The sequence below is a fragment of the Antechinus flavipes genome, chromosome 2, assembly GCF_016432865.1.
Source record: "Antechinus flavipes isolate AdamAnt ecotype Samford, QLD, Australia chromosome 2, AdamAnt_v2, whole genome shotgun sequence".
Classification (NCBI taxonomy): Eukaryota; Metazoa; Chordata; class Mammalia; order Dasyuromorphia; family Dasyuridae; genus Antechinus; species Antechinus flavipes.
The window spans coordinates 341,413,526-341,435,723 of record NC_067399.1 but is presented as its reverse complement, the minus strand read 5'-3'; the positions used below and the strand labels follow the sequence as shown (position 1 = coordinate 341,435,723).

Below are 22,198 nucleotides of genomic sequence, written 5' to 3'. Positions count from 1 at the left end.
GTTGGGGGATAGGTAGGGGTGTGTGGAGAAGAAGCCAGTTGTGTTAAAAAAAAAAAAAATCAAGTCAAAGGATAGATACATGAAGTTTGCCCAAAGAGGGAGAATAACTACATTTGTTCACAGCTTACATTATTTTAAAAGCTTTAAAGTTGGAGAGAATTTTTTTTCTGAAGCTTAATTTTTAAAGTCACTTAGCATTTGCTAGGGTTGTTGGTATTTAACTTTTAAAATAAAATATGGAACCTCTTTGAATGTGCTTTAAAGGGGAGAAAAGACGAGTTCTATTTTGCCTTTCTTACGAAAAACGTGCTTATAATGGGGTGACCTAATTACATCGCAATGGAAAATGCACTTAGGCACACACAAACACATACTGGATTTCATAATAAGATTGAGCAGTTAAAAGTGTTGTGGAATAAACTTCTGATTCGGGTTGAAGGGCTTTACTGTAACAAGATGGCAAAGAGCTTATGGAAACGGAGAAGAAAAACACCCCAGAGACGGTTGTTTCGGTCTTTATCTTCCATTCCAAAACTTGCCAGGGCGGGGGAAGCAAAACGACCTATCAGTCAGTTAACTGACAAGTGCCTACTATGTGTTAGGCAAACACTGTGCTAAACCCTTTTCTTCTTTTCGCGGCGAGTGTTTTTTTTTTTTTTTTAATCTTTAAAAAGAACAAGTTTCGGCCTGAGAGCCCCGTGCTCTTCCTGTCCCGCCAAAACACAGTAGAAGAGAAAACACCCAGAGTGAAATCAAACCTTGAAGGGACCGAAAAGCCATCTGTTGTTACATTCAATTGGGCTGAGTGGCTGGGGGTGGGAGGGTATCTCAAGAACTGTGGATTAGGGAGGGAATGCTCTCTCCCTGCTTTCCCCAAACTCAGTTTTAAAGATAACAATTTATCTTCAGGTTGGGGGGAGGGAGACCAAGGGGAAAAGGAAGGAGGGTTTGTAATGGACTGCATGGAAGTTTGGGGGGTCTGCTAAGTAGGGCTTAGTGAAGGATTTAGATTGTCTTTTCTAGAAGTCCGTTCAGGGGAGAGAAGGAGAAAGTGAAAAGAAATTACTCTGTCCGTTAAAAGAGAGAAGAAAGAAGAAGAAAAAAATGTAGTTGCTGGAGGCAAAAGACCTAGAGGGGTGGTCGTTTTTCTTGCAAACTCCCCAAGAGCGCGAGGGATCCCATAAAACCTGGCGGCTGGAGTGCAGAGGCATGCGGACGAGAATCCTGCCATCCGCCCCGGGCCCCAGCGGCCGCAGAGTAATTCTCAAGAGGCGGAAAAAAAAAAAAAGAAAAACTTGCCTGTGTTCCAATCCACCCCAACCCCCTCTACCCCCCATGCACTTCATGCGCCCTAAGGCGCTGCCTCTAAGAAGCTCTTGAAGACGTCTAAACTTTAAAAATACTTAAAAAAAAAAAAAAAAAAAGGGAAGGAGGACACGAAAAGGGAAAGAACAGAGCAAAGTGAGGACTACAACTTTTTAGGTTTTAAAATGAGATCTAATTAAAAACTTTCTTGGGTTCCTATTGCTCTTTCCCCCCTCCCTGCTTCTAAGACTTAAAAAGCTCTTGAAGGCGTCTAAACTTTAAAAATCCTCTCTCTACTTCTTTTACAAAAAGAGGAAGAAGGAAGAAAGTAATGAGGAAAGAAAGGAGCAAAATGAGGACAGCGAGAACTTTTTAGGTTTTCAAATAAGATCTAATTAAAACAAAACAAAACAAACAAAAAAGAAAATTTTTAGTGCAGAACCTGCAAGCAGAGATCCGATTCAGATCTCAGCAAAAGAGAAAGTTGATACTGCCTTCCAGAAAAGAAGGGAAAAAAAAGTGGGTGGAATAAATGTGATGTCACGGATCACATTCAGAGGCTGACAAAAGAAAAAAAAAAACTTGTCCATTTCTCCATCCTCCCCCTTCTTCTCCCCCCCTCCCCCCTTTAAACTCAAGGTGCGTTTAAAACGCACATGCGGCAAACGGAGTGAACTCTAAACTTTTCCTCTTAAAAAAAAGTTGTACGGCTTAAGTGTGTTTTTTTTTTCTTTCCTTTTTTCCCCTCCCCATTCTTTCTTTTGAAAGTTTTTTTTTTCCCTCTCTTTCCCCTGTGTTTGACCGCATGGCTGATTCAACCTCGTTGTCAATCAACTTTTTTTTCCTCCTCTTCCTCATTTAAATGAGTTTAAAGCTCCTCCTCCAGCTAGCAAGTCTTGAAACTTTATAAATTGGGCCTTAAAAGCTCAGCAGCCTGGGAGAGTCTGAAAGCCGAGGGGGTGGTTGGAACTGGGAGTGAGAACTCCAGAACCCAGAGAAACTGGAGGCTGTGCCTTACCAACACTGTGATTCTTTTTTAAAAATTATATATATATATATATTTTATCCCCTCCCCCCCATTTGAACTTCGAAGATGACCACAGCTCTGGTGTCTGCAACCATCTTCGACTTGAGCGAAGTTTTATGCAAGGTAAACCGGGTCAAAAAGTGTTTTTGTTTTTTGTTTTTTTCAATTTAAACTTTTGTTTAAAAACAAAACTTTTAGCTCCTAGAAAGTGGGAGGAGGGAAAGATAGGCACGATTTTTTCTGTCCCATTTATTACCCTTCGCCCTCTACTTACAACTGGAAGATCTTTCTTTTGCCTTTTTTGTTTGTTTAAAAAAAAAAAGTTCAGGAAAAATTAGAATGGGATTACTATTTTTTTTAAACAGTCCTATGGGAGAGGAAGGGAGAAACTGCAGTTGTTGGGTTACTTTTCTCTGTAGATGGTCGAAGAGAAAAACTTTTTTTTGGAAACTTTTTAAAAGAAAATCTTCATTCGTTTCACAAGAAGTTCAAAGTACACTTACGCGGCTCCGTTTTTCCCCAGACCCAATTTTCCCCTGTCCCCCCAATTTCTCTTATTTGAAATTCTTGTCAACCATAGGCTTTCCTTCTTTTCAATTTTGTCTTAAACTTTTGAGTATTGATTCCATTTTGATTGCTTTCGCCAAGGAGAGTCTGATCTTCTTGGGGGTGGGGGTATCGAGAGAGTTTGGTGTGGTGGGAAAGATGGTTAAGATTGGATCTGAAAGGATATTGTAAAACGAATTTGCAGAGGAGTTTTGTATTCATGTTAATTTTAAGTCTAGGCTAAAAGCCTCTGCAATTCTTACTATCGAGACTACACGACTTTGCCTGCACACTTTTTATTTGGGTAAATCTGGCACTTTACAGAAGGCAGGAAGGGGACTATGGCTACAGTAACTTTTAGGGATTGGGAGCTTCAGATATTTTCAGACCAATTGTGTATCCGAAACGCAGATTTCACAAATTGCTGGATCATTGCGACAAATGTGTATGTCTTTTAAGAAGTTTATATTGATTCTTCGAAAATTTGAGTTAGGTGAAACTTTAGACATCTAGTTTTAAGAAGTTAGGGTGGTTTTAGCAGAGTGTTAGCAAGATGTTTGAAGTTGGGAATATTGTGGGAAAGAAGTGTATTAGCTGACATATTTCAAGTTTTCTTTAAGTCCTAAGTTCTCTTCCTTCCTCCCTCCCCTCCTCCCCCCCCCCCCCCTTTTGAAAGGGTGAAGTTGCTCAGCCACTTTTAATTGCTAAAGTGTTTTGACTACATTTTAAACACGTCTGGTCTTGTTTGCTGTAACTTCTCCCAATTTGCTCTTGCTGTTGGTAACTGCTCCCACGGCTGGAGCTTGAAGGGCAAGAAATTACTAGGAGTTGAACACACACAAAATATGTTTTCTGCCTTTTTTTTACTCCCCTCCCACTTCACCGGTATTGTTTTTAGCCACCTGGGAACTTTTCTCTTCAATCCTTCTTTGATGTGATTGTCTCTCCCCCCCCTTCTTTCCCCTCCCCCCTCCCCTTTCTAAATGAGCCCCATTGTTGGAAACCGAGCTCTTAGCTCTGAAGCTATAATCGGTTTGGCTGGATTGGTGGTACAGTTGGGGCTCGCTTTTATTCCTAGCCGATGACCTGAAGGAGCAAACTTTGAATCTGGGCAGTGACACCCACATGGTGCTGAAAGCCCAATTACCCTTTCCTTCCAAATTTGGGGTATATTTTTCAACAGGTGTGACTAGAGGGGAGTGGATCTGTGGGGCAGAATTGTCTGTGATTTCCCTCTCCCAGTAGAGGGAAGGATGGGGATGGGAGTGGGTGGGAGGTGGGGTGAGATTTGAGATTGAGGCTTCCTTTTTTTGCCTTTTTTTCCCTCCCATCTGGAGCTTTCCTCTAAAGATTAAACACTGGTGCCCTTATCCTGCCCTGTTTTTGCATGCAGCCAAAAGACTAATTGCAATGGAATCCTCACAGGGTTGGGGGTGGGCAGAGGAAGGGGTGGTGATGTAGAACTATGATGGAATATATTCAAGACCAAGAGCATGTGTCTGCAGATTATCAATGAGTTTATTTCCCTGGATACCCTCCCCCCACCGCCCCACCCCCTTCTGTATCCCTAAGCATTTTGCTACCCTGAGAGACTTTATGAACTCTAAGAGATCTGACTTGGAGGGATATTTGGAAGATCTGTTTGGCCAAGTTATAGAGGGGAGAGAGAGAGCACTCTATCAAGCAGTATCAGGGGGTATAGGGACTGGTGGCAGGGGAAAGGGTAACCAGATGGTTGGTACTCCTAAGACTTTTTAGGGGCACTTAAGAAATCTGGATTCCTTTGGGAAAGGTTTATACATATCTAGTTTGCCAAATAGGTTACGTTTTGATGAAATAGGGAGGCACTTTTTTGGGGGGTGCTGCTTTAATGTCAGTGGGTGTGGCAGGGAAACATTGCAAGAGTTTTGTGTGTATGTATGTGGGGGAGAGACAGAGAGAGAATATGATAATAATATTTTTTTTGCCAGTGGGATTTTCATTCTTTGTACTTAAGTCTCCAGCACTTAATAAATACTTGTTGATTGCCTGTTGATTGAAGCTTGGGGCCTCAGGTGAGGACTGTATAGAAACTTAGACTGAGTTATGAGTAAGAAGTGCATTTGGTGAGAGCAGATTGAGAGATTTAGAAGGAATGGCTGAGAGTGGATCATTTGGGTAGCTGAGTAAGAACGGGGGAAGCAAAGGGAGGGAGAGTTGGGGCCACAGCTTGCTGGGAAGTTGGGGTGTTCTGTGCTTTTGGTAGATACCTGTTGCCTCCCTCTGTCATCTCATTTCTTCTCCCTTTTCTCCCTCCCTCTCTTCTCCCTCTTCTCTCATACAGAATAACAAGATGCTCAACTACAGCCCCTCCAGCCCAGGGGGCTGCCTGCTGGACAGGAAGGCAGTGGGCACCCCAGCAGGTGGGGGCTTTCCCCGGAGGCACTCGGTCACCTTGCCCAGCTCCAAGTTTCACCAGAACCAGCTCCTAAGCAGCCTGAAGGCAGGGGAGCCGTCCCAGGCCCTCAGTTCCAGGGACAGCCGCTTCAGGGACCGCTCCTTTTCAGAGGGGGGCGAGCGGCTCCTGCCTCCTCAGAAGCAGCCTGGTGGAGGCCAGGTCAACTCCAGCCGCTACAAGACAGAGTTATGCCGCCCCTTCGAGGAGAATGGCGCCTGCAAGTACGGAGACAAGTGCCAGTTTGCCCATGGCATCCATGAGCTAAGAAGCCTCACCCGTCACCCCAAGTACAAAACAGAGCTGTGCCGTACCTTCCACACCATTGGCTTCTGCCCCTACGGCCCCCGCTGCCACTTCATCCACAATGCTGAGGAGCGCAGGGCCTTGGCAGGGGGCAGGGACCCCTCTGCTGACCGCCCCCGCCTCCACCACAGCTTCAGTTTCTCTGGCTTCCCCAGTGCCGCCACAGCTGCTACCACGGGGCTGCTGGACAGCCCCACTTCCATCACCCCACCTCCCATCCTGAGCGCTGATGACCTCCTGGGCTCGCCCACCCTGCCCGACGGCGCCAACAACCCCTTTGCCTATTCCAGCCAGGAGCTGGCCAGCCTTTTTGCCCCCAGCATGGGGGTCCCTGGGGGTGGCTCCCCAACCACTTTCCTCTTCCGGCCCATGTCAGAATCCCCCCACATGTTTGACTCTCCCCCCAGCCCTCAGGACTCACTCTCGGACCAGGAGGGCTACCTGAGCAGTTCCAGCAGTAGCCACAGTGGTTCAGACTCCCCTATCTTGGACAACTCAAGGCGCCTTCCCATCTTCAGCAGACTCTCCATCTCAGATGACTAACCAGAGGGTTTCCCCTTTCCTATTTCCCCCTCAACCCCTCTCCTTCTCCAAATTCTTCTATCCTCATCAATTTTCCTACAACCTTTCTACATTAACAAGGTTAAGCTCAACCCCTCTCCCCTAGCCTTGGAATACCCCCACTCCTTGCCCCTTTTTTGTCCCACCTAACATAACGACAAGTCCATTTGTCTGTAGCCTTCTCTAGCTTGAACCTCCTCCCTTCTACCCCTTCCCCCAATTCCTCATCAATTTTCTACCCCACTTTACATAAAAGACAAAAGTCCCAATTGTTGGTAGTTGCCTTTCTCTCTGGCTTAAGCCTTAAGTGCCAAATCACAAAAGCAAAAAGCAGTAACAGTTTACAAAAACAACTTAGTGCCTTTAAACCTAACTTTTTCCACTGTGACTACATTACCTCTCTAGCTGCAGAGGGCACCAGTGGGCCTTCTTGACTCTTCCCTTCAGATGTAAAGGGGGAAGGGAGGGGTAGGACAAGAGAGGGAGACTTTGGGGAGTGGAAAAAAGTTATTGGAATCAGCAGCTCCCTCCACTGGCCAGGAAAAACTGGACCTCTATTTCAATTTCCCCTCTTATCTCAACTTCTCCCCCCCCCTTCCCTTCCCTTCTTTTCCTTGGTACAGTTCCCCCAGATCTGCTGCATGTAGAAAGCTGGCAGCATTTGAACCCTCTCCCCCTCCCATCCTACTACTCCCTTGTTGACTAATCTTGCCTGGGTCTCTGCAGGTCCGCAGGAAGGAAGGCTGAGAATGGACAAAGATTTGTGATTTAAGTGGGACTTTAACGATTTAAAAATTTTTTTTTAAATTTTATTTTTTTTTAGTGGGGAGGGAGGAAGGGAATGCTAGGTGGACATGAAAGACTTTTGATTTTGGTGCTAAAAAGTTCCCCAGTATATATGTGACATCTATAAAAAGAAAAAAAAAAAAAGGAGAAAGTATAAGGGGTGAGTGGTGAATGGTATTCATTCCATATACAATTTCTGTGTAAAACAATTTCCAGTAGAAGTAGCTATAATGGTTTTTGCTCTAGAGTACATTAAGTACGTTAGGACTATTGTTATAGCACTCACGCCATGCTTTTTTTTTCTGGGTTTTTAACTGTATAACTTTCAGAAATTGGAGAGCAAAAATTTTGCTTGTCACTGCACACAATATAAAAAAAAGCTTATTTAACTTATCAAAAAAACGTATTTATTGCCAAACTATGCTTTTTTTTTTTTGTTAATTTTGTTCATATTTATCGGGATGACAAATCCATAGAATATATTCTTTTATGTTTAAATTATGATTCTTCCATATTAATCTTAAGATTGTGAAGTGTCTTTTTTTCCTTTTTTTTCCACAGTTTAATATATTATACTACAATGACATTTTTTGTAACTTTACACCTTTTGGTTATTTTATTTTAAAAAAAATGAAAAATTAATTTAAAAAAATGCAAAAAACTGTTGGATTATTTATTTTAGAAATTCCCCCCTTGTGTTGGACTGCAAATTGAGTTTCTTTCTTTCTAGACCTTACACAGCTAGGACTTAGAATGTATGTAAAAGTTGTGGTAAAAAATAAAACAGTAAAGAAGGAAAACAATTTTTTTTTTATAGCTTTTAAAAGGGAAAAGCAACAAATGAAACCCTCGCACTTCCCACGTGCTACTCAAGACATTCTGAGCACAGATTTGTGGTTCAGTATTCCAGGTCTGGAGTTTTCCAATATTAGTATAAACAGAACTCAAACACACATACATACATACACAAAGATGAATGTAATTACTTTTTTCCTGTTACTGTTCACTACCGATGCTTTCTATTTCTTTTTCCTTTGTGTGAGTTTATTTAAAGAAAAATCTTTTTGTAACGACTGTTTGCAGTTTAGAAATCAATAAACCCCCAGGTTTTTTTTCAAGAAACTTTGGCAGTGGTACTGGTTTTGTTCTTGTGTACACAAATGGTGCTTCTTAAATTTCTGTTAATCTCTTACCTCCAGTTCTTCTGTCCAGTGACAGAGGGTGAAGCCATATGAGTTCTAGCTCTCAACATTCCATGTTTAGAGAGAACCATCACTTCCCTTGCTGACATAGTAGAGCAATGAGCTCCAAAGGTGGGAGGTGAGGTTGTTGTCTGACCCAAAGGGGATGTGGATGGGAGGATGGGGAAAAGTCATATTTTGCCTCCACAAGAGCCAGCTATAAGAATCCAATCTAACCCAGTCACACTTAAACCCTTCTGGTATTTTCCTGGTCTGCCCTTCTGTTGTGCCAGTTCTTAATCTCCTTTCTGAGCCAGGTATTTACATTCTCAGGAGAGTTAATGTTGCTACCTGGGCAACCTGCAGCTGTGCAGATGGTATTGGGAGAATTCTTTCCTTACCCTCATACCATGCCATTTTTTCCCTTGACCTGCTCCCTAAATCACCCCATAGTTGAAACAAGTATCAAAGTGTTTGTCTTTGATCCCAGACTAATAAGAATTGTTTCCTTTTTCCTTTTGGGTGAGACATCATGAATTTTGCAGTTTGAGTAGACACGCATGGGTTACAACAAATCACATCTTATTACATTTCCTTTTCCTCCAAACTTTCCCTTCTTTGGATTTCCCCACTACTGTCAAGGATAACATCAGCCCTTTGGAATCCTGATTTCACAACTCAGTCATTTTTGACTTTTCACTCTTCATTGCAAATATCCAATCTGTTGGCAATTCTGTATCTCCATAAACATTTCTCCCATTTGTCCTCTTTACCTACATAATCTAATAGCCACTTCTGTTGAACTTTTGCAATAGTCTCCTAAATGGTCTCTGTATTCATTGTTCCCCTCCAATCCAACTTCCACACAAATATTCAAATGAAATTTCTGAGAATACAGGCCTGACCATGTCATTCCTCTACTTAATAAGCTGGTGGCTTTCTATTGTCTACAGGCTTAATAATCATTAGCTCATCTAATGTTTTATATTTTCTGCAATTAAATACACAATTAAAATTAAATCAATTATAAATATCCATATTAAGGATGTGTACTCACATTTTATATTAATGGGATATAGAATCGAAAAAGTTTGGAGGTCATTTCACCAGAGATTTGACCTGTACTAAAGTGAGGAAACTTTGTAATTTTGCTTTGTTCCTTTTCATTAGCTTGCTGTTTCAGAGATGTTTTTCCAATCCAGAGAGAGCCTGGGAGAAGGGCAGGTGGTTGGGGGGGAGGAGAGTGACTAGTTTGAAATGCCCAAGACTGCACAAGCTTAGTTTATTGTGTTCACAAAAATAACATTTCTTTACCCTGTAGACTCATGAGGTTTCCCCAATAGTGTCTTGCTCCCTCTTGTAAAGTAGACTAGATCCTAATCTCCTAATGATTGAAACTTGGATTCTAAGAAGCATTATTTTCGTTCCATATTTCTTAAACTATTGTAATTTGTTCTTGAAGAGGACCAATGACATCAAGAGAATGATGTCTTACCTTCCAGTTAGATAAAGAGCTAGAGAAAGATGATGCTAGTCATGATTGGATGTATTGCTCCTCAGAAGATCTGGGGAAGTTTTTTTCTTGAATTAACTAGGTCTGTATTGATAGCACTTAAGTCTATAATAAATACTAGTCAAGTCAAAATTAAGAAAAAAAGATTTGTCTAGATTTAGGAATGTCATTAAATTAAAAAATGCTTTCCTTAGCTTTTATTTCTACTAGAAAGGGTAGAAGAATATGAAGAAATATATGTTTCTTGTTTAAAGCCCCAGACAGATAAATGTTGCTGAGGTTGGGATGGGCCTCTTGGTATCCAAGGATCTGATTGGGCCCCCTCAGGGTAGGGGTTGGGAAAAAATGTTGGGCATTTTCTTTAAACTTGGTGATTGGTTTTTGGTCAAGTTGGCCAAGATGTTAACCTGGGGAGAGATGGGAGAAGTGTGACTTCTTTCCTTTGTATTTCACCATATAATCATGACTTGGTATCTTAGCTGAGAATCAAGAGGAACAAGGATGCATGTGAGCTCTGTAGCATAACTAGTCATGGGACTTCTGGCAAACTACATACATTTGCTGACCTTCATGTTCCTAATCTAGAAAATGGGGATAATATACTACCTACCTCACAAGAATGAGCAGGCCCCAAAAGAGGAACTGGGCAGTAGCTGGAATGTTTTCTGAAGGCTTAGCCTATACCCACTACTCAAGTAGGCCTCAGGTTAGTGATTTATAGGATAAGCTCTCTTCCTCCTCCTCCTCCTCCTCTTTTTCCTCCTCCTTTTCCTCCTCCTCCTCCTCCTCTTCTCTTCTTCCTCCTCTTCCTTCTTCTAGAATTAATTACTGTCAATTCTTTCCAGATGAAGGGGAAGCAAAAGGTTTCAAAAGATGAGGGAGGGGGTCCAGAGAACAAAGGTTGGCGGGGAATCTAGGGCAGTATTGCCTCTGTTTCCATCTACCTTCTGGTTCAAAAGAACCAGAAGAACTTAACATGGGTTCCATTGATACCCATTGGGAATCCACAGAGAGATTTTAGGGGGCCACTGAACTTTAATGGGAAAAAATTACAGTGGTAGAGAGAATGAGCTAAAGCTAGAAATGAGAAAGGTGTATATATGTGAATGGCTGGACTCTCTATCTCCTATTCTTACTGCTTTTGTAGTTGCTTCACTCTTGTCCAACTCATCATGACAACATTTGGAGTTCGGACAACCATTTTCTTTTCCAGTTCATTTTATAGAAAAGGAAACTGAGGCAAATAAGGTTAAATGACTTACCCAGGGTCACATAGTGAATGTCTGAGGCCACATTTCAACTCAGGAAGATGAGCCTTCTTGAGTTCAGGCCTGGCACTCTATCCACTGCACCATTTAGCTGGTCATTTGCTACTGCTACTTCCCTTAATAGTTCAGTTCACCATTTTTCTTTTTTGGAAGAAGTAAGAAGGCCATAGAATCAGAGAGCTACTTTTTGTGGTGGCAAAGAATTGGAAAATGAGTAGAGGCCCATCAACTGGGGAATGGCTGAATAAGTTGTGGTAATGAAAATATTATTGGAAATTAATGGAATGTTATTGTTCTATAAAAATTTGTGAACAAGCTGATTTTAGAAAAGCTTGGAAAGATTTATACAAACTGATGCTGAGCAAAACAAATAGAAGCAGGAATACATTGTGCATAGTAACAGTAAGACTGTGTGATGATCAACTAGAAAAGACTTGGTTCTTCTTAGTGGTTCAGAGCCCAAGGCAATTCCAGTATTAAGCCTATAGAAAATACTGTCTACATCCAGAGAGAGAACTATGGAGACTGAATGTAAATCAATACATGTTATGTTCAGTTTTTTCTTTTTTCTTTTTCTTTAGTGGTTTTTCCCTTTTGTTCTGATTTTTCTCTTCCAACATGATTCATAAAGAAATGTGTATTTTAAAAAATTGCACATATAGCCAGAAAAAAAGCAGGGGGTAAAGAATCACAGAGCTATAGAAGTCATATAGTCCAATCATTTCATATCATTTTATTTTATTTTTTTATTATAGCCTTTTATTTACAAGATATATGCATAGGTAATTTTTCAGCATTGACAGTTGCAAATCCTATACTGCAACATATCTAATATATATAGAACTGCTTGCCATCTAGGGAAGGGGGTGGAGGGAGGGAGGGGAAAAATCGGAACAGAAGCGAGTGTCGGGATAATGTTGTAAAAAAAATTACCCTGGCATGGATTCTGTCGATATAAAGTTATTATTAAATTAAAAAAAATGAGGATCCAAATCAATTCCAATTGATCTGTAATGAACAGAACCAGCTACACTCACAGAAAGAACACTGGGAAATGGACCACAATATAGCTTTTACACTCTTTCTGTTATTGTTTGCTTGTATTTTTTTTTTTTTCTTTTCAGGTTATATTTAACTTCTTTTTAAATCCTGTCTTGCTTGTGCATCAAGATAATTATATAACTATAACAATATATAACTATATATATATAAAACTATATAACTATATATATATATACACACACATATTGTGTTTAGCATATACTTTAACATATTTAACATGTATGGGACTATTTGCCATTTAGAGGAAGGGGATGGAAGGAAGGAGGGGAAAAGTTGAAAGGGAAGCTTTTACAAAGGTCAATGCATTTGTTTTGTGAATAAAAAACTGTAATTAAAAAAATGTTAAAACAAAGACAGTTGCAAATCCTTTTGTTCCAACTTTTTCCCTCCTCCCCCCCACCCCTTCCCCCAGGTGGCAGGTTGACCAATACATGTTAAATATGTTAAAGTATAAGTTAAATACAATATATGTATACATATCCAAACAGTTATTTTGCTGTACAAAAAGAATCAGACTTTGAAATAATGTACAATTAGCCTGTGAAGGAAATCAGAAATGCAGGCGGACAAAAATAGAGGGATTGAGAATTCTATGTAGTGGTTCATAGTCATCTCCCAGAGTTCTTTTGCTGGGTATAGCTGGTTCAGTTCATTACTGCTCCCTTGGAACTGATTTGGTTCATCTCATTGCTGAAGAGGGTCATGTCCATCAGAATTGATCATCATATAGTATTGTTGTTGAAATATATAAGGATCTCCTGGTCCTGCTCATTTCACTCAGCATCAGTTCATGTAAGTCTCTCCAAGCCTCTCTGTATTCATCCTGCTGCTCATTTCTTACAGAGCAATAATATTCCATAACATGCATATACCACGATTTATTCAGCCCTTGCCCAATTGATGGTCATCCACTCTGTTTCCAATTTCTGGCCACTATAAAGAGGGCTGCCACAAACTTTCTTGTACATACAGGTCCCTTTCCCTTCTTTAAAATCTCTTTGGGATAATAGCCCAGTAGTAACACTGCTGGGTCAAAGGGTATGCACAGTTTGATAGCTTTTTGAACATAGTTCCAAATTGCTCTCCAGAATGGCTGGATGTATTCACAATTCTACCAACAATGTATCAGTGTCCCAGTTTTCCCACATCCTCTCCAACATTCGTCATTATTTTTCCCTGTCATTCTAGCCAATCTGACAGGTGTGTAGTGGTATCTCAGAGTTGTCTTAATTTGCATTTCTCTGATTAATAATGACTTGGAGCATATTTTCATATGGCTAGAAATAGTTTCAATTTCTTCATCTGAAAATTGTCTCTTCATATCCTTTGACCATTTATCAATTGGAGAATGGCTTGATTTCTTATAAATTAGAGTCAATTCTCTATATATTTTGGAAATGAGGCCTTTATCAGAACTTTTGACCATAAAAATGTTTACCCAGTTTATTGCTTCCTTTCTAATCTTGTCTGCATTAGTTTTGTTTGTACAAAAACTTTCAATTTGATGTAATCAAAATTTTCTATTTTGTGATCAGTAATGTTCTCTAGTTCTTCTTTGGTCATAAATTTCTTCCTCTTTCACAGATCTGAGAAGTAAATGATCCTATGTTCTTCCAATTTATTTATAATCTTATTTTTTATGCCTAGGTCATGAACCCATTTTGACCTTATCTTGGTGTATGGTGTTAAGTGTGAGTCAATGCCTAGGTTCTGCCATACTAATTTATAATTTTCCCAGCAATTTTTGTCAAACAGTAAGTTCTTATCCCAAAAGCTGGGGTCTTTGGGTTTGTCAAACACTAGGTTATTAAAGTTATTGGCTGTTTTGTCCTTTGAACCTAATCTATTCCATTGATCAACTGGTCTATTTCTTAGCCGATACCAAATGATTTTGGTAACTGTTGCTTTATAATATAATTTTAGATCTAGTACAGGTAGGCCATCTTCATTTGATTTTTTTTTTCATTCCCTTGAGATTCTTCACCTTTTGTTTTTCCATATGAACTTTGTTATTTTTTCTAGGTCATTAAAATAGTTTTTTGGGAGTCTGATTGGTATAGTGCTAAATAAATAGATTAGTTTAGGTAGTATCGTCATCTTTATTATACTTGCTCGCCCAATCCAAGAGCATTTAATATTTTTCCAATTGGTTAGATCTGACTTTATTTGGGTGGAAAGTGTTTTGTAGTTTTGCTCATATAGTTTCTGATTTTCCCTTGGCAGATAGATTCCCAAATATTTTATCCATTACTTTAAATGGAATTTCTCTTTGTAACTCTTAACTGTTGGATTTTGTTAGTGATATATAAGAATGCTGATGACTTATGTGGGTTTATTTTGTATACTGCAACTATGCTAAAGGTGTGGATTTTTTCTAATAGCTTTTTAGTAGAATCTCTGGGCAACCCTTTCATTTTAAAAATTAGGCTGAGAAGCCTTAGTTAAATAATTTGCTCAAGGCCATATGGGTAGTAAAAGAAATAGTATAGGGATTTGAACTCAGGTCCTAGAATCCCACATTCAGCACTCCAGTTTTAACATTCTTTTTCAAGGATGGCCAATGAAAGAATCATAATGAGGAAAATGGATTTTTGCTAGCAAACAACTTAGGCCAGAAAATGGAAAAGAAAAGTATGGGTCTTCATTCCATAAGGCTAGACTTGACTAGTTTCTGAGCCTTAACTCTAGGTATCAGCTGGGCTTGAAATGTGCTAAGGCTAAGATCTCTTGCTTAAAAAGTGCAGATTGGATGCTTAGGCAGATATGAGCTCTGCAGCTTCTGGTAGTTTAATGGAGTTTTATTAGAGTCAAATAGGACCTCAAAACCTTACTAGGTGAGACTTCAGTGAAGTCACTGAGTCAACATTTATTTAATGCACTTAACCTCTGTGCCTTATAGATGATGTTTTCTCATCTGTCAAATGGAGAAGTTGAATTAGATGGCAGCTAAGGTCCCTTTCAGTTCTAAAGCTGTAATCCTACAATTCTTGGCTTACAAAGAGTAGCCTGATTTTTAGTGAAGGGAAGGGAATGTCTTATCTGAGAGTTGTAACTCACTGATCTCTTGTACTAAGGATGGAACAAAATAAAAATCCCTTTAAATTCTAACATGGGAGGATGTAGGAAGAAAGACTGTAGGAATGTAGGAAAAAAGAAGGCAATAAAGAAAGGACTGCTGACAGTATGGTTCCAAGACACCAGGACAGGCTACTAAAGGACAGAAAGCAGGGGGATGGCTCACTGACCTATGGCTTCTCACCCCAGAAGTCACTGAACTTGCTCCATAAATCCTTGGGCTGATATGTTGGAAGGTGGGTGTTTCACGGGGGAGGGTCTAGGCCACCCCTTTGGACTTTCCTCCTGCTCTGACTGCTGTGGGGTGTCCTATGTTAATAATTGATAGAAAGAAAGAGCAGGCCCCAGGGATCCTAGAATGGGAGTTAGTCTTGTTCTGTTATCACAGACCTGCTCCTTGTATATATGGCTGGGCCAAGTCAATATCACTGATGGGACTGGCTTAACCTTAACTGATTTCAGAGGTGGCAGGTGGAGACAGGATAGGTTATTTCTCTTCACCTACTTCCTTTGGAACAGTTTTTTTTCCAGTTTGATTATTGGTTGGAAGAAAAGAGCTTCAGAGAACAGGAAGCTAGAGAGCCAAATCTAGGCATTTTCTTGGTTGGTATAACATATCAAATGTCTCCTGCAAATGCCAACAATTCCTGGTGGTATGACTAGTAGATCAGTAAAATCTTTATTTTTTTTATTATAGCTTTTTATATACAAAACATTATGGGTAATTTTTCAGCATTGACCTGTGCAAAAACTTCTGTTTTAACTTTTCCCCTCCTTCCCTCTATCCCCTCCCCTAAATGGCAGGTAGTCCCATACATGTTAAATATGTTAAAGTAGATGTTAAATACTATATATATATATATACACATATTTATACAATTATCTTGTTTCACAAGAAAGATTAGATTTAGAAAGAAGGTAAAAATAACCTGAGAAGAAAAAAACAAGAAGTGGACAATAATAGAAGAAGTGGAAATGCTATGTTTTGGTCCACACTCATTTCCTATGGTTGTTTTGTTGGGTGTAGCTGGTTCTGTTCATTACTGATCAGTTAGAACTGATTTGGATCCTCTCATTGTTGAAGAGAGCAACGTCCATCAGAATTGATCATAATGTAGTATGACTGTTGAAGTGTATAATAATCTTCTGGTTCTGCTCATTTTACTTAACATCAGTTCATGTATAGTCTCTCCAAGCCTCTCTATATTCATCCTGCTGGTCATTTCTTATACAACAATAATATTCCATCACATTCATATACCACAATTTACCCAGCCATTCTCTAATTGATGGGCATCCATTCAATTTCCAGTTTCTAGCCACTACAAAAAGGGCTGCCACAACATTTTTGCACATGTAGGTCCTTTTCTCTTTTTAATATCTCTTTGGGATATAAGCCCAAATAACACTGCTGGATTAAAGGCTATGCACAGTTTGATAACTTTTTAAATATAGTTCCAAATTGCTCTCCAGAATGGCTGGGAGTATTCACAATTCCACCAACAATGTCTCAGTGTCCCAGTTTTTCCACATCCCCTCCAACATTCATCATTATCTTTTCCTGTCATTTTAGCCAATCTGACAGGTCTGTAGTGGTATCTCAGATTTGTCTTAATTTGTATTTCTCTGATCAATAATGATTTGGAATACTCTTTCATATGACTAGAAATAATTTCAATTTCTTCATCTGAAAATTGTCTGTTCATATCCTTTGACCATTTATCCATTGGAGGATAGCTTGATTTCTTATAAATTAGAGTCAATTATATTTTTTGGAGATGAGGCCTTTATCAGAACCTTTAGCTGTAAAAATATTTTCCCAGATTATTCTTTCCTTTCTAATTTTGTCTGCATTAGTTTTATTTGTACAAAAGCTTTTTAACTTAATATAATCAAAATTTTCTGTTTTGTGATCAATAATGATATCTAGTTCTTCTTTGGTCACAAATTCCTTCTTCCTCCACAAGTCTGAGAGGTAAGATCCTATGTTCTTCTAATTTATTTATAATCTCATTCTTTATGCCTAGATCATGAACCCATTTTGATCTTATCTTGGTGTATGGTGTTAAGTATGGGTCAATGCCTAGTTTTTGCCATACTAATTTCCAATTTTCCCAGCAATTTTTGTCAAATAATGAATTCTTATCCCGAAACCTGGGGTCTTTGGATTTGTCAAACACGAGATTGCTACAGTTAAGTATTTTGTCCTGTGAACCTAACCTATTCCATTGATCAATTAGTCTATTTCTTATCCAATACCAAATGGTTTTAGTGTACGCTGCTTTATAATATAGTTTTAGATCGGGTACAGCTAGGCTGCCTTCATTTGATTTTTTTTTTCATTAGTTTCCTTGAAATTCTTGACCTTTTGTTCTTCCAGATGAATTTTACTGTTATTTTTTCTAGGTCATTAAAATAGTTTCTTGGGAGTCTGATTGATATAGCACTAAATAAATAGATTAGTTTAGGTAGTATTGTCACCTTTATTATATTCACTCAACCTATCCAGGTGCATTTAATATTTTTCCAATTGTTTAAATCTGACTTTATTTGTGTGGAAATTGTTTTGTAGTTTTGCTCATATAGTTCCTGACTTTCCCTTGGCAGATAGATTCCCAAATATTTTATACTATCAACAGTTATTTTAAATGGAGTTTCTCTTTGTATCTCTTGCTGTTGGATTTTGTTAATGATGTATATAAATGCTGATAATTTATGTGGATTTATTTTGTATCCTGCAACTTTGCTAAAGTTGTGGATTATTTCTAATAGCTTTTTAGTAGAATCTCTCGGGGTTCTCTAAGTATACCATCATATCATCTGCAAAGAGTAATAATTTGGCTTCCTTTACCTACTCTAATTCCTTTAATTTCTTTTTCATCTCTTACTGCCAAAGCTAGCACTTTTAATACAATATTGAATAGCAATGGTGATAGTGGGCAACCTTGTTTCACTCTTGGTTTTATTGGGAGTGATTCCAGTTTATCACTATTACATATGATGCTTACTGATGGTTTTAAATAGATGCTACTGACCATTTTAAGGAAATGTCCATTTATTCCTATATTCTTTAGTGTTTTTAATAGTAATGGTTATTAGATTTTATCAAATGCTTTTTTTGCATCTATTGAGATGATCATATGATTTTTTAAATTTGGTTTTATGCTAATAGTTTTTCTAATACTGAACCAGCCCTGCATTCCTGGTATAAATCCTACTTGATCATGGTGTATTATCCTGGAGATGATTTTATGTAATATTTTTGTTAAGATTTTTGCATTAATGTTCATTAGGGAGATTGGTCTATAATTTTCTTTCTCTGTTTTCATCAGGTTTAGTTATCAGTACCATGTCTGTGTCATAAAAGGAATTTGATAGGACTCCTTTATTCCCTATTTTTTCAAATAGTTTATATAGCATTGGAGTTAATTGTTCTTTAAATGTTTGGTAGAATTTGCATGTAAATCCATCTGGTCCTGGGGATTTTTTTAAGGGAGTTGATTAATAGCATGTTCTATTTCTTTTTCTAAAATGGGACTATTTAACCAATTTACTTCTTCCTCTGTTAATCTGGGCAACCTATATTTTTGAAGGTATTCATCCATTTTGCTTAAGTTATTAAATTTATTGGCATAACGTTGGGCAAAGTAACTCCTAATTATTACTCTAATTTCCTCTTCATTAGTGGTGAATTCTCCTTTTTTATTTTTAAGACTAAAAATTTGATTTCCCGCTTTCCTTTTTCTAATCAAATTTGCCAGGAGTTTATTTTGTTGGTTTCTTTTCATAAAATCAACTCTTAATCCAATTCTCCCTGTGCAACAAGAGAACTGTTCAGTTCTGCAAACATATATTGTATCTAGGATATACTGCAACATATCTAACATATATAAAACTGCTTGCCATCTAGGGGAGGGGGTGGAGGGAGGGAGGGGAAAAATCAGAACAGAAACGAGTGCAAGGGATAATGTTGTAAAAAAATTACCCTGGCATGGATTCTGTCAATATAAAGTAATTATTAAATAAAATTAAAAAATAAAATAAAATCAACTCTTAGTTTTATTTATTAATTCAATAGTTTTTTTTTTTACTTTCAATTTTATTGATCTCTCTTTTATTTTTAGAATTTCAAGTTTAGCATTTGGTTGGGGGGATTTTAATTTGCTCTTTTTCTAGCTTTTTTATTTGTAAGCCTAATTCATTGATTTTCTATTTCTCTATTTTGTGCAAATAAGCCTCTAGAGATATAAAATTTCCCCTCATTATCACCTTGGCTGCATCCCACACATTTTGGTATGATGTCTCGCTATTGTCATTTTCTTGGGTGAAATTATTGTGTCTATGATTTGATGTTTCACCTAATCATTCTTTAGGATGAGATTGTTTAGTTTCCAATTACTTTTTGGTCTATTTCCCCCTGGCTTTTTGTTGAATGTAATTTTTATTGCATCATGATCTGAGAAGGCTGCATTTACTCTTTCTGCCTTTCTGCATTTGAATTTGAAGCCTTTATGTCCTAATATATGGTCAATTTTTGTATAGGTTCTATGAACTGCCAAGAAGAAAGTGTATTCCTTTCTGTCTCCATTTAGTGTTCTCCAAAGATCTATCATACCTAATTTTTCTAGTGTTCTATTTACTTCTTTAATTTTTTTCTTATTTATTTTGTAGTTTGATTTATCTAGTTCTGAAAGTGCAAGGTTGAGATCTCCCACTATTATAGTTTTGCTATCTATTTCTTCTTGCAGCTCTCTTAACTTCTCCTTTAGGAATTTAGATGCTATACCACTTGGTGCATATATGTTTAATATTGATATTGCTTCATTATCTATGCTACCCTTTAGCAAGATATAGTGCCCTTTCTTATCTCTTTTAATTAGATCAATTTTTGTTTTTGCTTGATCTGAGATCAGGATGGCTACCCCTGCTTTTTTGACTTCACCTGAAGCATAGTAGATTCTGCTCTAGCCTTTTATCTTTATTCTTTATGTATCACCCTGCTTCAAGTGTGTTTCCTGTAAACAACATATTGTAGGGTTCTGACTTCTAATGCAGTCTGCTATCTGCCTCTGCTTTATTGGGGGAGTTTACCTCATTCACATTTATGGCTAAAACTACAAATTCTGTATTTCCTGCCATCTTATTATCCTCAAACTATGCTTTTCTCTTTGCTTTCCCTCTTGCCCCCCTCCATAGTATTAGACTTATGAGCACCACTTGCCTCATGTAGCCCTACCTCTTTAGAATTCCTCCCTCTCGCTTGAAATATCTCCTGTTTTCTTAATCCTTCTCCTTACTATTTCTGTATTCTCTTCTATTTACCCTAGTCCTTCTCTTTTCGCTTTTCCCCTCCCACTTCTCAATGAGGTAGGAGAAATTTCTGTGTAAACCAAATATGCCTAATGTTTTCTCTTTGAGTCAAATCTGATGAGAGTAAGATTCACACTATATTCATCCCCTTCCCTTCATTCCCTCAGATATAATACGTTTCCTTTGCCTCTTTGTGAGATATAGTTTCCCTCTTTTTTACCTCCACTTTTCCCTTTTTCTGGTACAATTTCCTTTCCACCTCTACTTCCTTTTATATATTATAACAGTAAAACCAAATTATACATGTACTCTTTATGTATGCCCATAACAGAAATACAGTTTTCAAGAGTTCTTTTTATCTTATTTAAGCTTTTTATTTTCAAAACATAAGTATGGATAATTTTTCAATATTGATCCTTGCAAAACCTTGTGCTCCAAATTTTCCCCTTCTTCCCTCCACCCCCTCCTCTAGATGGCAAATAATCCAATATATGTTATACATGTAAAACCTTTATTCTAAGGTAGATTACACTTACTGTTCATTCATATGCCATCAAGATTTAAGAGATTTATTTTATCTCCATTTCATAGAAGTAGAAATAGAAATCCTAAAGGAGTTAGGACTTAAGGTGCTTATCCGATAGTCTAGTATTCTGCCTTCTTACACATTTTTCTTCAATCTATGTAAAAAACAAGCAAAAAACTCAACTCCCAATAGCCATTTAAGTTACAAATATTGATATTATTTCTCTCCACATTTTTTATTCTTATTTTATTTTTTCTCAATTACATGTAAAAAAATTTTGAACTTTCATTTTTTAAAAATTTGAGTTCCAAATTCTCTCCCTTCCTTTCTCCCAGCCTCCTCCCTAAGAAGGCAAACAATTTGATATAGTTTATACATATAAAGTCATGTAAAACATTTCCATATTAGAAATATGTTGCAAAAGAAAACACAGACAAAAAAAGAAAAAGAAAATAAAACTTTTCCATGCTATTAGTTTTTTTCAGATTCTGTCAGTTCTTCTCTAGAGGTGGATAACTTTTAAAATCATAGCTCCTTTGGGATTATCTTGGATCATTATACTGCTGAGAATAGCTAAGTCATTCACAGTTGATCATTGTACAATATTGCTGTTACTGTATATACTGTTTTCCTGATTCTGCTCACTTTACTTTGCATTAGTTCATATAAGTCTTCCTAGATTTTTCTGGAATCATGTTGCTTTGTCGTTCTATCACAATTATATGCTACAAATTATATAGCCATTTCCCAATTGTTGAGTTTCTCCTCATTTCAGCTCTTTGCTACCACCAAAAAAAGTTGCTATCGATATTTTTATATATGTAGATTTTTATCCTTTTTCATAGTAGTGTTTCTGGGTGAAAGGGTAACACGGTTTTTTATTTCTTTGGGCACAGTTCCAAATTGCTCTCCAGAATGGTTAGATCAGTCTATAATACCATCATTAGTGCATTGGCATTCCAGTTTTTCCACATCTCCTCCAACACTTGTCATTTTTCTTTTTGTCATATTAGCCAATCAGATAGATATGAGGTGATGCTTGAATTATTTTAATCTGCATTTCTCTAATCAATAGTGATTTAGAGCCTTTTTCTTATGATTGTAGATAACTTGGATGTCTTATAAAATTTGCCTGTTTGTATTCTTTGACTATTTGTCAATTAGAGAATTACTTGTACTCTTATAAATTTGACTCAGTTCTCTATATATTTGAAAAATGAAGCCAAAACAGAGAAATCTCCCCTTTTCCACTTTTCTGCTTTCTTTCTAATCTTGGCTGCATTGATTTTCTTTGTGCA

At 37.9% G+C, this 22,198-nt stretch overlaps 1 protein-coding gene across 1 annotated transcript; it reads left to right on the top strand.

The window, feature by feature from the left end:
* The first annotated feature begins 2,239 nt into the window (after window positions 1-2,239).
* Window positions 2,240-8,087, top strand: ZFP36L1 (ZFP36 ring finger protein like 1). Its single transcript, XM_051977886.1, has 2 exons — window positions 2,240-2,455; window positions 5,202-8,087. Exons 1-2 carry the CDS (start codon window positions 2,399-2,401, stop codon window positions 6,159-6,161), a joined length of 1,017 nt encoding a protein of 338 aa, XP_051833846.1. The 5' UTR covers window positions 2,240-2,398; the 3' UTR covers window positions 6,162-8,087.
* The last annotated feature ends 14,111 nt before the right edge of the window (window positions 8,088-22,198 follow it).

Coding starts and splice junctions, on each gene's coding strand:
- ZFP36L1 (XM_051977886.1), top strand. CDS start 2,399: ATGACCACAGCTCTGGTGTCTGCAACCATCTTCGACTTGAGCGAAGTT. Junction 2,456..5,201: donor TGAGCGAAGTTTTATGCAAG/GTAAACCGGGTC, acceptor TCTCTCATACAG/AATAACAAGATGCTCAACTA.